Genomic DNA, 18,901 nt, shown 5'->3' on the forward strand with positions numbered 1-18,901 from the left:
GATAAATTGTACCTTCCTACTTTCTCTTTCTGCTTTTATGCTTGAAATGTATTTTGAATGGTTTGCTTTAAGTTTTATAAGTAAAAGCAAATTTTTGTATCTTTAATTGAAAAGAGTCAGCTATTTAACCAACTGACCAATGGAACTATATAAATATTATTATTATTAATATTACCTTTCCTATCTGTTGCCTTTGTGGCAATAAAAGAAATTCTGGAGCCTGGTGCAGCCTTCTGGCTTCCCAGATCCCCGGTCGAACCGTCCAACCCATGCTAGCATGGAGAACGGACATTAAACGATGATGATGATTATTATTATTATTGAAGGCAGCAAACTGGCAGAATTGTTAGTGCATCAGACAAAATGCTTAGAAGCATTTCTTCCAGGTCTTTATGTTCAGTGTTCAAATGCTACCCAGGGCAACGTTGTCTTTCATCATTTCAGGGTCAGTAAAAGAGACCATTTGAGTTATCAACTTACTTGCTTCTCCCTGAAATCACTGACCTTGTGTCAAAATTTGAAGCTATCAATATTATTATTATCATCATCTTATAGTATGGAGTTATAAACATCAGGCTCAAATGGCTATACTTTTTCCTGCAACAGTCACTATCTTACAAGGACTATAAAGTCAAATGTAATATCTTACAATTCAGTTTTCACAACTAGCTCTCCGTTAATCCAAAGAATTTCAGGTTATGGTGGACAGTCTGGGGCTGACCAGTTTAAAACAGAAAAAAGGGAAAATTGTGTAGTGGGGATTGGACAAAATAGCATTTGGTCTTCATGGTATTTGTCATGTATTTGTTTTTAATATTTTCAATATCATTGCTAGTAATTAAAGCCACTGAGCTTTCTATTTCTCTGCAGTCAGAGCACAGAAGACTCGGAACCTTTGTATGATCATTTGGTTTTTCCCAACCAATACCATTCAGACAGTGAACAGGAACGAGCGTCATCTCCTTCTCCACCTCCCATTTCATCACCAACTGACTATGAAATTATTAGTAGTATAGCTGCTCAAACAAATGGGGAGCATCTTATAAAGCCAAGCGAAATAAAGAGCCGACGTAACAAGTATGTGGGTGAGTGTACCTAGAATTAATTTGTTTCTATTATAACATATTAATTCTTTGAATTGGTTAAATGTCTTTTTTCCAGATAATCTATATATATAAAACTGTAGTTGTGTGAGTGTCTGTCTCCTACGATTTAGATTCCTAACTCCTCCCACATTTTGCAGTGCAGTTTAACCAAATTCGGGTATCTTATAGTCGTGATTAATATCGAGCCCGTCTGGCTATTAGCGTGCGTCTACGATGAGTCTACGATTTTAAAAATAATTTAACATCATTTTTTATTCCATTTTAATGCATAATTTTTCGTGTGTCGATGGCGGCGGAGTTGGCGTCCACGCTCAAACACCTGCACCTGTGTTTGTTTCTCCCCCTTCTTCCCTCCCTCGTGAAGCTGTGGGGAAGGGAGTTTAAGGAAATCAACGTCGTAAAGCGTTGTCAAGGAGACCAGCGTTCTTTTAGAACAACGACTTCATGGCTTGAAGACACCAAAACAGAAATGGCTAAGAAAGCCCGAATTGGCATCTATAAAGGAAGTAACTGTCTAAAAATGCTTATATAGTTATTTCCCTTACAAACCCGAGCAACGCCGGGCGATACTGCTAGTACAAAATAAATTGGTTCCTAATTCTATTATTCAGTTTGGGGAATATGCAGACATCCTAATTTGTGTACACAATTATATTTCACTTGACACTTCTTGCAGTAGCCTTTTAATTTTTAGTCCTTCCATGCCAAAACTAGTTCCTAAACTGGAAAAAGTTTACATGTTACAACAAATTTCCTTTGTTGAAACTGACTTCCTGCCTTGTTACTCTTTTTCTTTCTTTTTTTTATTCATACCTTCTTTCCTTTCTTCCTTCACATACAAACATTGCTATGTATTCAACTCTTATATATGTATTACACATGTAGATGGGTTCGTGCACTTACACACAAGCCAAATAGTTTGTTGTAATTCTATTCTTCATTGTTGTGAAATAAAGGATAATCGGCAGCATATTCTTTGTATTTTAAAACTTATCTACAAGACATTTGAGCATAGAAAGATTTTGAATCGAATCCAATTTAAACCCTGATTACTGTACAACTAGAGAATGTCTAATTTTATTTTAAATCTTAAATATTTAAAGTAGGGATATTATTGGTTAATTAGCCTTGTAATTGAATTTGAAACAGAAATTAAACATGTAGTTAATGAAATTTGTGAAATATTTTACTATTTGGATATATTGTTACTGTTGTTTGTGGTGTTACAAAGGCAGCTGGCTAAAAGAAGCATGGTTCAACAAAGATGACCATGGCTATCATATTTTGGTCATGCTGAGCTAAGATTAATATATTTTGAAATACGGAAAATGATACAAATTCATCTGAAACTAGTCAGTCTATTATTTAGAAAGATTTATTTTGTTGTTATTACGTTGCTTTAACTCGCCCAACTGAAGCAAACTTATAGCAAATAGGGAAATGAATGTCTGGATGCAACCCACAGATCCATCACTCTGGATATTTCTTGTCTTATAATGAGTATACAGTGTATAGGAGGCACAATGGCCCAGTGGTTAGGGCAGCGGACTCGCGGTCATAGGATCGCGGTTTCGATTCCCAGACCGAGCGTTGTGAGTGTTTATTGAGCGAAAACACCTAAAGCTCCACGAGGCTCCGGCAGGGGATGGTGGTGATCCCTGCTGTACTCTTTCACCACAACTTTCTCTCACTCTTACTTCCTGTTTCTGTTGTACCCGTATTTCAAAGGGGCCGGCCTTGTCACTCTCTGTGTCACGCTGAATATCCCCGAGAACTGCGTTAAGGGTACACGTGTGTCTGTGGAGTGCTCAGCCACTTACACGTTAATTTCACGAGCAGGCTGTTCCGTTGATCGGATCAACCGGAACCCTCGTCGTCGTAACCGACGGAGTGCTTCCCTATACAGTGTATATTTTGATATGCAGTGATATATTTTTATGATGTAATGTGTCAGTCAAGCTATATTGCATTTGCTCCACTATTCAATTTGTAGTTAAATGTCTGGTGTTTAGCCTCAGATCGGCCTTGATCAGTTAGGTATACGACCAGACGTTCCATTGTTATCCATCCTTTAAGACAGTAGAGTAGGTTTTTAAGAAATAGTTGGCTATTATTTCTAGCAGGTCAAGTTACTACATAAAAGGCTTCTTGAAGGCTTCATTTGTATGCCTGCTCCAAATGTTATGCTTTCAAGCACATTGTATGAGGGTAGAGTTAGTATATGGTGTATAGGTAATTTATATTTTTTTCTGTTTGTAGGTGGAAAGGATGATGTTCTTAATATTGTAGCAGTATCTTGGGAATTATTTAAGATGTAAAATGTGGTATTCTTGTAACTTTCAATTGCAGGTTCAGTGTTATTTATACTGTTGTGATTAATTTGAGAAATCAAAGCCCCTATCATCGTCATTTTTAATTCTACTTTTCCATGCTGACATAAGTTAGATGGAACTTTTTTGAAGCAGTGTTTTACAACTGGTTACCCTTCTTGATGCCAACATCAAGTTGTTTTTATTGTGGTGATATGGTGTACCTGTTCTAAAACTGGGATGGTATAATCTATTATAGATTATACCATTATTATAGATTTTGGACGGCGAGCTGGCAGAATCGTTAGCCGGGCGAAATGCGTAGCCGTATTTCATTTGTCGTTACGTTGTGAGTTCAAATTCCGCCGAGGTTGACTTTGCTTTTCATTCTTTCGGGGTCGATAAATTAAGTACCAGTTACGCACTGGAGTCGATATAATCGACTTAATACCTGTGTCTGTCCTTGTTTGTCCCCTGTTTTTAGCCCCTTGTGGGTAATAAAGAAATAGGTATAATCTATTATAGATTTGATGCTTGTATTGTTTTTGTGTTGGCCAAATTTATTATCTATTAAGTGCTTTGAATAAGGAGCAGAAAGATGATTAGAAGTGTGATTACAATTGCAAATCAGTTCATTAGCTTTAACAGTTATTGCAAATTATTTCTCAAATAATAAGTTATTTTAAAAATAAATTGCTGTCCACACATGGACATTCTCTGTCTATTTGCTTCTTACTCTCTTTAACCCTCTGTTGTCACTTTTTTTCTTTTATTAAAACTTTTCTCATTTGAAAAAAATTTGTGTACATTGAAATGGATAATAAGTTTGCTACTGATTTATATAGTTACATGTAAGTTCATGTTGCAGTCAACTAAGGCAATTAGGAACATGAAATTTAAATTCTATATTTTATTTGATGATTTTTTTTTTTTTTTTTGGTCTTTTCATCATCATTATTATATTTGTATTTACTATCTGAGAAAGTTTGTGATTTATTATCATTGGCTTGAAATATATTACATACTGACTGAATTGAATCATTTTTCAGGGCCTGATGAAGATGATTTTGAAGGTACAAGTAGCCAGTTGACTGTTGCTTCTTGTTGACCTCTTTTTCTCTGTTGTGTGTGTGGTTTTCTTATGCTTTTGATATTTTAATAAAATCTTCAATTTAATAAATCCTTAAATTTGTGTTTAGACTTTTTTAAAAATTGGTATCTCAGTCATATTATTATTATCATTCTGTTGAATATCTTATACTTAATCTTCACTTTAAATGTTTATGATTATTTGAGATGAATTATTCAGAGAAAGGGTTTTCTAAAAGACCCTTGAACTTTTTCCTTTTTTTTTTTTTTTAGATTAATATGAAATTATGGTTTTATCAATATATTTCCTTGTCATTACAAATTCTCTAGAGTTAACTCTAAAATCCCTTTTGATCAAAGCATATACATAATCATGATGATACCAGTTTTAACCCAAACCATAATCCTGTAATTATCCAAAAAAGAAACCTACCTAAGCATACAAAATATTAGAATAATGATTTCTTGCATAGGTAAAAGGCCTAAGATTTATTTAGAAAAGGGAACAGTCAATTATATCAACCCTAATTGTATAGTCTAAAGGCCGTAAACTGTCTTTTGGCACTAAAACCCTAAATAAATATACTTAAATAACTTTTTTTTAGATATAATCTCAATAAGTCTGTTAGAACTAGCATAAAACTTATCATCTCCAGTCATATACATACATACATATATATATATATATATATATATATATATATATTTAGCCTTGATTTTAAAATGTTAAGTGCGACATCTTTAGAGCAGTTTTTCATTTAGAATCTAAACAAAGTTTTTTTTTTTCATTCTTCTTGTTGGTTTTTTGTTATCTTAAGCTTGTCATTTGTCTGCTTTCTTCATTCCTGTTTTATTGCTTCCTGTCCATGTCATATCTTTCTTATATCCATGTCTTTTCCTAGTTCTCATTATTCTCTGAGCCTTTATTACCATTTTTTATGCATTGTCTTTACATTCCAATGTCTTTGTATTTTTTATTTATATTTTTTTCTCAGTTCATTCCAAAATTGGTTTACATACATTTTTGTGACCATCATCATCTTTTTTAAACTCTTTTTATTTATTTTTTTGTAAATTTATTATGAATGGTAAAGCAGCATGATCATTTGTGAATTATCAGATTGTTCGCTTATTTGTTATAAATTCATTTTCTTAAACACACACATTATTTCAGCATTTTCTAAATCAATTTTCAGTGATATTTTGTCTTTATCACCATAGTTTCTATTACTTAATGTGGTAGTCTTTGATCAATTTTCAATTCATCAGTGCCATAAATTCTGGCTTTATTAATACAAGTTCATGTATAATTTCTCAGTGTGTGTGAACGTGTGTAGTCTGTATGCAACAAATCCTATTGATTACAAGTTGTTTTCAACACATTAGTATTCTTAGAAATAAATTTGACTCATGCACTTGTAAATTGAAGTTATTGGAAAAGTTTCAAAAATCATCACGTCATTGAATCAGTACTTCTCATGTTGTTGTTGACTTGCTCCTTATGCTTCAAACAGGATTACATCTGAATTAGAAATAGGTTAACAGAACTTTATTCTTTCATGGTTTTCTTCAATCAGTACCTTTTGCTCCACTGTTTAATGATTTTTGGACAGACGACATAGTTATTAATAATTATAGTGATTTATTGACTTTTTTTGGCTACTTTCTTTTTTAATCTTTAGTTGCTGCTCTTCTATGCACTATTCATTGTCTGTGTAGCTTGAATTACTTTCATTTTATGCCTACTATAATTGTCTTAACCTGAGTTTAACGTTTGAAACACAATCCAATTTTTATTTGCAGATGTCACTGATAAGTTGATATTTTCTCCAGAGTATTTTTCTAGTAAGAAACCTCTCTCACCCAATTTGTGACTGTACATGTTTGATTGACATATAATGGCTGCTTTTGTAGTTTTGTTTATTTAAATGATTTTCTTTTTGTTTCAGTTTTTTTTTTTAATACATTTGGGGATGTTGAGACATTATAAAGTTATCTAAATTTATATTATTAAATTCTTTGTGAGCTAATCAGTTGAATATTTTTAGAATTTAAGGACAACACTGAAAAAAATGTTACTTTTACTCTTGACAATGATGGGTCAGCATAATTTCATCGTACTTTACATTTTTTGTCCCAATATTTATTTTTCTTTTCCTTCCATAAATTATCTCTACACATTCACCCTCATCAAATTAAGTTGACATGTAAGTTACATAACCTGCATAAATTTCAAATTTCTTAACAGTATGTAAAATTTCTTTTCTGCAATAAGATGTTATCTGGATATCAATACTTGACAATAAACTAGAGGGCTTGTTTATTGCATCTGATTTTAATGTTATCCATAATTTTTGTATGGATTAGCATTGTCATAAAACTAAGCTACAAATTTCAATTACGTGAATGTTAAATGAATTGTTAAATTATATTGGACTTCCAGAGTTGTGAAATTCCATTCACAAAATTATCTAATTATTCATACTTCTAAGAACTGTTTCTAATTTACACCAAGATAGATTGATATAGCATGTAAATCTGGTATGCTATTCAAGAATATAGTTTTATGGTTAAATCTTAAATTAATAAGGTGTAGCCATTAGGTTTCTGATGGATGGTTTTGTAAAGTTAGTATTTTCAAAATTTGTTGAGCCCTGCTTTTTAATTTTGTTTTGTTTTGGGTTTTTTTTTTTTTTTTTTTTTTTTGGTTTTTTCTTTGTTTTTATAAAATACACTTACATCAACCCATGAACCAGCTGCAATGTCCAAAATATGTTGCGATTACCTGTCTGACCACCACTTGCTCAATTTCAGAACAATATAGAGACCATCATCGTAGATCATACCCTGCTGCAGACGTGGCTGATACCATGCACTTATTTAGCCTGTACGGGATAAGTGACCCAGTTGCTGAGGCTCATCTCCACCCACCATCCGCATATCCATTCAAGAAGTCGTCCAGTATGAGGTTATCTGAAAAGGCAGAGTTTGAAGGTGAATGACTGGTTCAACAGCTTGTTGTCGGTTAACAGTTTGCTTTCACCCCGGTTCTAATATCTCTTGTTATTTACATTTTATTAAAATATTAAAATGACCCAAAGTCAAAATAAAAATGGAGGAAACAATGTTACTAAAACATATTTTTGTGGTTACAAATTAATCCCAGCAATTTCGTGAGAGCAAATATGAGAACTGTTGGACAAATGGGACCCACCTCGAACCCTCCTGTTGTGTTCTCTCTGTATATTTCCCTCTCTGACCCCAATCTGTGCCCCAAATAGATATGTAGTTTACACTGTAAACTTTGGCCAGCACAATGCCTTTTGGGTTTTATTTTATTTCATTTTATTATTTTTCATCATCCTGCTGCCCATCACTTCCTCTCATTGTCCTTTAACCATTTCACTCCTGCCAGTTGTCAACTGTCTTTGCTATGCTACTATCATTGGTTTTTTTAATTTTTTTTTTTAGTTCAGTTCCATTGTTTTTATTCCCCCACACCTTTTTAATGGACACTAACTTTTTAATGATTTGCATGCCTCAAATGTATTCCAAGTATAACTGTTGTGTTTTGTTTGTTCATTTGTCTTGCTATGTTTTATTTAGTAAAGTTAGTAATTTCATTTGATTTGAAGACAGTAAGAATTAACTTTCATAATTTGTTTATTTCTGCAATTTACCTTTGTTATAAGTGACTAATTACTTCGCATAATCCATATTCTGGGTAGTTCAGATTTGATGTGTCTAGAAGTATGGTTGTGTTTGATACATGCATAGACAAATATATGCTTAGACTACTGACCATATGACCATGATTTCAAACTATATTATAGCCATTGTGCTACATCTCTATACAACCTGGTTTAATGTTTATTTCACAGTTCACTGGTTAGCTAGGAGAAAAACAATTGTTCTAATAAGACATTAGATATTACACTAGCTATTACACATTTCTCTCTTTATATAATCAAAGTCAAATGAACAAGTTAATTTTCATCCCACATCTTGTAGAAGTTGTAATTACATACTTTGTTTAGATTATAACTTCAATAAATTATTACCTCTTCACAAATATATTTTCTTTAATTGAAATTGTGGGAAATTTAATGTTATATGTTGAAATTGATCTTAGTATTATTGCTTGTTGGCTTGCAATTATGTATTGATTATTGAGTAAGGTCTAACTCTTACTAGAATCTATCTAAACTGATTTCTATAAAAAGAACATCCATTCAACAGCCTATCATTTTTGTATGAAATGTATTGTAGAAACAGCTTTGTTTATAGACTAATATATTTTCCATCCAAGTTCCTTTTCATTACATCAATAATTTTTACAGTGAGCAGTTTTTCTCATTCGACTTCATCTTGTTTTAAATGTAATAAAAAAAAATTTAAAACTAAAACATAATTTAGAAATTTGAAGTTTTCAGCTTGCTGTAATTTCAGCAAGGACACAGAAAATACCAGAAAAGTGCCATTTCTGATAAATAAATTTTATGTGAATTTTAATCCAAATTTTTATTAACTGTCTTTTACATTGAAAAGTTAAATAAATTAAATTTTGGCCTGCTTAAACGTTTTAGTTAAAAAAAAAAAAAATACATAGACTGGATTTATTGTATTAGTAAAATAAAATGCATGATTTGTATAATTGATACCAATTATTATCGGTGTATAAATATTGAGGACACTGTGTACATATGAGTCAATGTCTGAGAATGTTTCATCGTGATTTATGCAATGCTCCAAAGTGATTTGAACAGCTTCTGACCATATACGAATAAATTCAATATTACCAAGTTCTGATACTTTGTACTAGATTCAAATGCTGCCTTGATATGTTGTCCTTGTAATCTGATTATTACAGGACATCTTTCAGTACAAATACATTTGCTTCTTCAAAGTATTAAACATTGTTGCTTTGGTGTTTGGGAATTGCATGTAGTAACAGTTCTGTTTGGAATTTTCTATTTATGTTGTATGATTGGCTAAGTTTTTAAATTTTCAACTCTTATAATGTTTGTAAAATCATGTACTTTTCTTTATTTTCTACTCATAATATCCAGTTCAATAAAAATTATTGTTATCGAATTTTTATAAGTGCAACAAAAATAGATATTATCTCTTTAGGTCACTGATTTGAAATGAAAAACTTAATTTTATTTTAAGGTTGCTTTTTTAAACATTTTTTAACATATATTTCTTCCCTAAAATAAATTTCATATTGACCCAAGCCTCTATCCAATGAAGGTTCACTGAATATTGTGTGTGTGGGTTTTCTCATTTAATTACTTTATTCTTTTAATAATCATATTTATGATAAAGAGATGAAATATGTAATTGTATGTATCTCACTGTGCATGCATACCAGAAATAGTGTTTGATATTTTCTCTGCATGTTAACACCAGTAGTTTGTAGGTTAGAGCAGTCAGTGTGAATTGTAGCAAATGTAGAATGCTGGGTAAATATCCTTTGTAGCTTATTTGAAACAAGAGACTTAAATGGTGTGATTTAATAGAATAGTTATTTATTATGTGGATTAGCTATGAGTGATATAAGAACTACATTTAGTTAAGTGTCACCCTGTTTGATAGTTATGTTCTGAGAAATCTGTGACCAAAAGAGAGAAGTTGTAAGAATTTTTTGTATTTATTTGTTCTCTGGGAATTTATTTGACTGCTGGGGTGACTATTTATATATATATATATATATATATATATGTAGATATATATATATATATATAAAAGAAAAAAAAAAGGATTAAAAAATCCAGGCAGATATCAATAAAGCACTCAGTTTTGGTTACCTATATCTAACAATCAGACACTAGTAAATGTAAGTAGAATATACATCCAAAGTAATTCCTTGTGTATGACAAGTAAATCCAAATATCATTTACAAGAATTTTTCGAAAAATTCAGCATATTTGAAAACAAAAATACATATAGAGAAATTCACATCTTTATTGTAGAATTCATCTTATAAAGCCGACAATTGTTTCTATTGTATTAATATATTTAGATATAGAAAATACCATTGAAATTTCTGAAAATATATGTTAACATAACATTTTAAAGTGCATGAAATTCTACATGAGCTAATGAATTATTTCCAGCACATGAACGCCTTCAAAGAGAGCATTGAGAAGGCATTTCTGTACTTAACTATTGGTGATGTCACTGGATAATGAAAGAATAAAAAAAATAAACATAAGAATTCTACATAATGACAGTTAGAAACATAGAGAAATACAATCTAAAAAAGGATATTTTTGTATTCAATTATTGGTGACATCATTGGATAACTAAAGAATAAAACAATAAACATCAGAATTCTATGTTACAACAATTAAAAACATAGCAATTTTATGTCATGACAGAGAGGAAGCACTCCGTCGGTTACGACGATGAGGGTTCCGGTTGATCCGCATCAACGGAACAGCCTGCTCGTGAAATTAACGTGTAAGTGGCTGAGCACTCCACAGACACATAGTTCTCGGGGATATTCAGCGTGACACAGAGAGTGACAAGGCCAGCCCTTTGAAATACAGGTACAACAGAAACAGGAAGTAAGAGTGAGAGAAAGTTGTGGTGAAAGAGTACAGCAGGGATCACCACCATCCCTGCCGGAGCCTCGTGGAGCTTTAGGTGTTTTCGCTCAATAAACACTCACAACGTCCGCTGTCCTAACCACTGGACCATTGCACCTCCACAATTAGTTATCTATTTATTAAATGTAAACTAATAAAAGATTTTAGAAAAAAAATTCTTGTGTATGTGTTTGTTTGCATTCTTGTCTTTACATCCAGTGGTGACTGTAAACAGGCATCGCTGCCATACACAACATGATGTTCATTTTCAAGCTTCCAAGGAAAACATGTCTGGCATAGGGAAATATTACCTTGCTTGGTAATAGATGAGGGTTAGCAACAGGAAAGGCATCTGGCTGTAGAAAATCTGCCTCAACAAATTCTGTCTGACCCATACAAGCATGAAAAAGTTAGCATTAAATGATGTGTGTGTATTTGGGATGATATTTTCTAGATTTCTAGCTTCTTGTCCTAGAGGCTCTCATTTTTAAATAAATCACTAGTTTGGTGAATGCTTGAGGGTAATGGACTTCAGTTTATCAAACACCATAGATTTAATGGCAAGGCTGACCAAGATGATTAGATTACCATATTACTGAAGCAGCTTATCTAGAACAACTAGAGTAGTTGAACACAGAACTGCAAAGTTATAAAACATATTTTCAGCTGTGAGCCATTCCTATTCTGTCATATTTATTTATCGTTAGATTATATTGGTCATTCAATAATTATAGTACCAGAAACAGGATATGAATCAATAGCTCCATAGTTGTCCAGTACGGAATTGTCCTCATTCCCATTAACTAGAATGTAACAACTTTTTATTGAATTCTTTTTACTTAATATATTTATTGTTCAGAATGGATGACTTTCAGAAACGTTTTACTGTAGTAACTAGTTTTCTTATTTGATTTTTTTATATTTATTTTCTGTAATAATAAACCTTCTATTTAGCCATTTCACCTGAAACAGGTTGTAAATTAAGGTGAATTAAGCAATCAAAACCACCTTTATTTTTGAAAGTCAAACTGTGTCGCCTGTATAAGCACAGATCTTTATTATTTTATGAGGTTAATGGCATTAGCTATGGATGTGGAAGAGTGTAAATGGTTTGCTCTTTGATTCTAAAAACAAATAAATAATTGTATTTTTGTTTGTAAGAAATGAAGTGTTGCCATGGCTGCAACTCACAAAAAAAGAAATTAATGCTGAACATTTGATGACTGACATGAAAACCTTACAAAACATCCGAAGATGCATTTTTCAAGTTTGCATCTCCCATCAATAGTTATTGCATTCAAGCTTTCTGAAGGAAAAACACAGCAGAACATACTTATCTTGTGCTCAGTGTTTTTGTATAGAGAGAAAGAAAGATTAGGAATGGCAGTCATAATAACATACTTAAAGGTTTTAGACAGTAACAGTCTTCTAAAATTTTCATTTTCTTCCATTTTTATTCACATTTAGAAAACATTGCATTTCTTGGAAGCCTGTTTAAGAAAATCTGTAGAGAGAGGAGTTTACTTAAGATGTGTAGCTATTGAACCCTTTAGTGTTTAAACTGGCCAAATCCGGCCCAATATATTCTACATGTTTTATATTCAAACTGGTGATATCTAACCTCTCACACCTAACCTACAATGCCATTCTAAAAATAAACAATCACATCATTGAAACCTCAAAGCTGTGAGATAATCCAGGATTAATCCGAAACAATTTGAGTGAAAAAGTATTACATTTAACAGAGTAATCTGAACACTAAAGGGTTAAACTAATTTATCACCATTTTACTATTTCACTGTATATGCACGTTCAAATGTATTCATTGGCTTATTCTTATATAAAGATATTTGTAACCTGCAGGTTGTGTTTTAGCATTAAAAACAAATGTATAGTTTACTTCGCAAAATAAATCTACTTTTATGTATATAAGGCAGTTTTTATTTTCTGATAAATAAAATTATTGACTTCTTAGAGGCAAACAACATTTTTGGTCCATCCTAGTTTTTATAATTATCATGCTATTAATATTTCATCTCAATAATAAATAGTGCTTATTTTAAATAGGAGAGATGAAAAGTTAATCTTGTGGGATAGTAGGCATTCATTTATATTTTCTGGTTAGTATTATGTGACTCATTGTTATTGATTAATCAGAAATGGTTGAATTAAATGAAGGATGCAGCTGTGTGTTCCAGTTCATTTCAGTGCTGTTATTTAGATTGAAAATAACAGCCACTAAATACCAAAGTGTTAAAACAGGACGCCCTGTTGTCCTCTGCTCACTCAGCTCCTTTGATGATGATGATTACTGCTGCTTCTACTGAATTACTTTGTTTGCAGTGTGTCAATACTGTGAGAGAAATCATTTCCAGTTGATTTGCACTATAGATTGATTATGTGTATTAAACCTTATCATTTAGTTCTCTTATACATTTGTGTGCAATACCATTGTACAATGTATACATATAGGGATGTATAAGGGGGCACTTTCAGCATTATTTTATCTGAATGTTGTCTGAAGCCTAATCATAAAACTCATTGATAAATTCATGTCTGTTAGAAATATAATGTTTAAACTAATCTTTTGTGATTTTTGGAAGGTTTTTTTTTTTGTTCTTTTGTTATTGCAAATCAAATAATCTGATAAAATGATAATCTTAAAAGTACTAAAACTACAGAAAATTCAGTTCTTTTGAAAGTTTTGCAAATAGAAATTTCTTCAAAATCTGGATTTAGATAATAAAAAAATTATTAATATTGTGTAGTGTCTTTGCCATTATATTGTTTTAAGATAATATGATATTATACATTTATAGACCTTATCTGTAAACCATTTTTAGACATTTTTATTTATAATTGTAAAAATAATAATAATGATAATATTGTGATTTTAAGGAAAAGAATTATTGATATTTTGAATATTTTTCATTCAGACCATTAATTCATTTGGGTTATATTAATGTATTGAATTTGTTATTGTTGCATTTTGAGTAGTATCTGATAGTGTTTTTTTTTATTAATCCTTATTACAACATATTGTAACTATTTCATTGACTAAATATGTTTATCCTAGGGTTGATTTCTCTGTTCAAATGTATCAGTAATATTCCTTATAAATTTATCATTTTCCCGCTTGATACTGGAACTATTATTTGGTACTAAAATTTTTTTATTAATTCTAGATCTATATTTTCCTCCACACTCTGTATTCTTGTATCAATTAACTGTTCATCTCTAATATCTACATTTTCTCAAATAAGTAAAAGAATCTGAAATTTTCTCAAATAAGTAAAATAATCCAATTGTTTTTTTCTTTTTCTTTTTTTTTATCATTTTTTTTTTCATTCACTGCAATACAATCATTATTGATTATGTGCTCTTGAAGAAAAACAAAGGAATTAATATGTTAAGTGCTATGAAAATATGCCTGATACAAAGTGATAAGAGTTGCTGATTAATCAGTTTTCAGATCATGTTGGCTGTCTACTCATTAATAGTATATATTGTTTCCATTATTAGAATTACTGGATACATCCCTATGTGATAATCCAAGTTGCCAGCAGGATGATACTGTATGGACTAATAACCAATTTAAACCAATAAGAGATAAAGCATGCCGAACCCGGTTGGAGCCAGGGGTAAGACTGATATCTAACAAACTCTTTATATACTATTTGTTTCTATTATTTTTTGTCTACATTGATGAGCATGAAATACATACATATGTGTATGTGTGTGTGTGTCTGTGAGTATATATATATATATATATATATATACACATGCATACATACATACATTTTCTCTCTCTCACATACACATAATGTATCTGCCCAGCTGTAAAATATACACCATGTATTCACCATGTATTTGTACTGCTATGTCACCCTGTCATACACCAAGCTTGTTGTGTAGATATAATCTTTATGCATCATCCTTAACACTTAGAATAGATTGTTTTAATGGTTCCTTACTATAGACTAATTGTATGATGTATGCGTACTTCTCTCTCTCTCTCTCTCTCTCTTTCTATGTATATATATATGTGTGTGTATATAGTTTAAAATTTTTCATTCCGTAGATGATTTTTAGTGTCTAACCCTTTTTTTTTATTCCAGACAATGATTTATATTATTTAAGTGTCTAGTATGCTATGGCCATTGCATGTGTTTGCTGCACAAACACCAATAGATTTGAGCTTCTTTGAAATTCCTTCTTTTTCCTGTCTTTGACTGCAAATAAAACTACTTTTATATTCCTGTAACTTTCAAAGCCATTGTGATGAAAACTTCTTTACCACTTGTAGTTACAGCTTCCTTTAGATATGTTCCTTTAATCAGAAATATCCACCATAAAAACACCGTTTAACCTTCTGTGTCTTTACATTTCCTACACCCTCCTCATTCTCTTTATGTCTCTATCTTTGCTGCGTCATTTGCTGCTTACCTATTGCTGTAAGATTTGATTTTTACTTGAAATTCTTTCAGATTTCCATTGTAATATTTATATACTCACTCACGCACACACACACATATTTTTCTTATTATACTAGTTGGTTTTTAATCAAACCATCAATTTGATTTTTTTATAAAACTAAGAAGAATAATGTCTCTTAAAAATCCTTCCTTTTTTTTTTTTATGAATTTAATAAACCATGCAGTTGTTTTAATTCAATTTCTGCCAACACTGTAATGAATGCGTGAATGTGAAGGGACCGTGTTGCTTCTATGAAGGAATCAAGTGAGCATATGGTGTTGCAGAAAGTAAGCTTGGGAAAATGAACATTTTTACAATTAATAGTTCTCATGTGAAAACTTAACACTATTCAAGATTAAAAAGCTAATAAGATAGTCCCTAAATACAAACAGCCAGTCCCTAAATACAAACAGCCACTATGGAGCCTTTGTTAATAATACAATAGCACTAACATACACAAACACCTCACCTTTTCTGAGCACACATGCATTGTTTAAAATGAAATAAAATCTACACATCAGCAAGTTTGCCATTTGATACAGTCACTCATACAACCTGCAACAGACTTTAATTGAGGGCATCTAACCAGTAAACTGAAACTATGATCACCAGTATGTAATCATCAGTTGTCTTATTCAAATAATCTTTATTCTATTGTAATGCCTAATTTGAGCTAAACAAATTCTGGTTATGTTTTGTTCAATTATTTCTTCAAGTTGTTTCCTTTTAATAAACTGCTTGATTTGTTTTGATTTGTATTAAGTCCCTACAACCAATATTCACAACATTTTTTTTTTTAAATATCAATGGTATTATGCATCTAATAGAGGTCCCTTGATGTAAAAGAATCAAATTGAATTTCATCTTACTATTTGAGTTGAATTAATCCCAAGTTGTTAAGAAGAAAAAAAGGAAGAAAGAAAGAAAGAAATCAGTAGTATCTAAATGCATATGTCATCATGTTCAGTTTTCCAAAAAACAATATTGTTTGTATGTAAGAAATGGGAGTCGAGCAGTCCTTTCAATATTACTGATATCTATTAAATTTAATAATAATAATAATAATGAAATTATTGTATACAGTGCTCAGGTGCACCACAACTTGTCAGAAAGTGCATATAAAGTTCATGCAGTAATGTACAAATGTCTGGAAAGCGAACAATGTATGAGTCAGATACATGCTTGTGTGTGTATGGAGGGGAGAAAATCAGGTGTAGTGTTGGCGAATCTCAGGAAGCATGGAAGTTTTGAAGGATGCAGTGCTCTGACAACTAACAACTGATGCCGACAGTTTGTTCCATGCTTCAGCAATTCTCAGCGTGAAAAAATGTTTCCTGAAGTCATGGGAGCTGTGCTGTTTTCTGACTTTGTAAATATGTCCACGGGTGTTAGACGGGTGGAGTTTGAAAAGGTGCTCAGAGTTATTGTTTGTACGATGGTTGATAATTTTATGGGTGTCTGCCAAGTCAGCTGCCAGACGTCGGAGTTTCAATGTGTCCATGCCCAGGGAAGTAAGGCGTTCAGGATATGGCAAATGCCTGATGGAGGGTATTCTTTTGGTTGCACGTTGCTGAACAGCTTCCAGACGATTGATATCCTGGGCAAGATACAAGTTACCTGCTCTCTTTCAGCTGTGAACAGAAGTTCATTGCTGACGTATATTAACACACTCTTCAGAGGACATAGCTCCATAGAAATGTAATTAATGTGACTTATTCAATTCCAGTTAACATAACAATAATAATTAGATTTGTTGTTTTCTTTACTTTAAGATAGATTGCAGAGCCTAAACTAATTTACTTTCTAATCTATTTGTGATACAAATTTAAGCAAAAAACAAAAAATAGGCGCAGGAGTGGCTGTGTGGTAAGTAGCTTGTTTACCAACCACATGGTTCCGGGTTCAGTCCCACTGCGTGGAACCTTGGGCAAGTGTCTTCTACTATAGCCTCGGGCCAACCAAAGCCTTGTGAGTGGATTTGGTAGACGGAAACTGAAAGAAGCCCGTCGTATATATGTATATATATATGTGTGTGCGTGTGTCTGTATTTGTCCCCCTAGCATTGCTTGACAACCGATGCTGGTGTGCTTATGTCCCCGTTACTTAGCGGTTCGGCAAAAGAGACTGATAGAATAAGTACTGGGCTTACAAAAGAATAAGTCCCAGGGTCAAGTTGCTCGATTAAAGGCGGTGCTCCAGCATGGCCGCAGTCAAATGACTGAAACCAGTAAAAGAGAGAATGTACACAATAAAAAATAATCTACTAGAAATATTTTATTGCTCATAAAATTCCTGGAAGTTATTATTTATTCCACACATTTTATTGTAACTACTACTCAGTTGTTTGACTATGGTCAGATGTTATCCATGATCTTACCTTGGCAGAGGGGTGGGGGAGATAAATGGGTGTTGTGATGTCTTTATATATATGGGATGTGTGTGTACGTTCTATGCATAAATATGTATAGATATATATATATATTTATATATATATATATATACACATATATGTGTGTGTATATATATATATATGTGTGTGTGTATATATATGTGTGTGTATGTATATATGTGTGTGTGTGTGTGTATATATATATATATATATATAATATATATATATATATATATAGATGCAGGAGTGGCTGTGTGGTAAGTAGCTTGCTTACCAACCATATGGTTCTGGGTTCAGTCCCACTGCGTGGCACCTTGGGCAAATGTCTTCAACTATTACTTCAGGCCGACCAAAGCCTTGTGAGTGGATTTGGTAGACGGAAACTGAAAGAAGCCCATCGTATATATGTATATATATATATATATATATATATATATATGTATGTATGTACATGTTTGTGTGTCTGTATTTGTCCTCCCAACATCGCTTTACAACCGATGCTGGTGTGTTTACGTCCCCGTAACTTAGCAGTTCGGCAAAAAAGAGACCAATAAAATAAGTACTAGGCTTACAAAGAATAAGTCTCTGGGTCGATGCTCGACTAAAGGTGGTGCTCCAGCATGGCCGCAGTCAAATGACAAACAAGTAAAAGAGTATATATATATGTGTAACATCAGAGACTTTGGAGTAACTGTGGACAACAACATAAGCTGAGCTACACATATAAGCAGCAAAGTTGACATAGCCCGCAGAATGTGTTCCTGGATTCTCAGAACCTTCGAGAGATTCCCACACCATGATCCTTCTCTTATCCACTTTTGCCCGACCCTACCTTGAATACTGCTGTCCAGTGTGGTCTCCCTACACAAAACAAAATATTATGAGAATTGAAGCTCCCCAAAGGTCAATCACAAAAAAGATAGATGGCATGTCAGACCT

The 18,901-nt window shown here is 32.3% G+C and overlaps 1 protein-coding gene across 30 annotated transcripts in view; it reads left to right on the forward strand.

Moving 5' to 3' along the window:
• Positions 1–18,901, forward strand: part of LOC115213534 (rho GTPase-activating protein 5) — a 337,859-nt gene that overhangs the window by 233,924 nt on the left and 85,034 nt on the right. For 21 of the 30 annotated variants that reach the window (XM_036504237.1, XM_036504236.1, XM_036504239.1 and 18 more), the window contains exons 15-19: positions 871–1,085; positions 4,465–4,488; positions 6,308–6,349; positions 7,319–7,498; positions 14,620–14,738. In XM_036504237.1, coding sequence (XP_036360130.1) covers positions 871–1,085; positions 4,465–4,488; positions 6,308–6,349; positions 7,319–7,498; positions 14,620–14,738 — 580 coding nt within the window. The remainder of the gene's footprint in view (positions 1–870; positions 1,086–4,464; positions 4,489–6,307; positions 6,350–7,318; positions 7,499–14,619; positions 14,739–18,901) is intronic. The other 9 variants (XM_036504251.1, XM_036504259.1, XM_036504260.1 and 6 more) reach the window with 5 other exon arrangements.

This window comes from Octopus sinensis, linkage group LG6, assembly GCF_006345805.1.
Source record: "Octopus sinensis linkage group LG6, ASM634580v1, whole genome shotgun sequence".
Taxonomy (NCBI): Eukaryota; Metazoa; Mollusca; class Cephalopoda; order Octopoda; family Octopodidae; genus Octopus; species Octopus sinensis.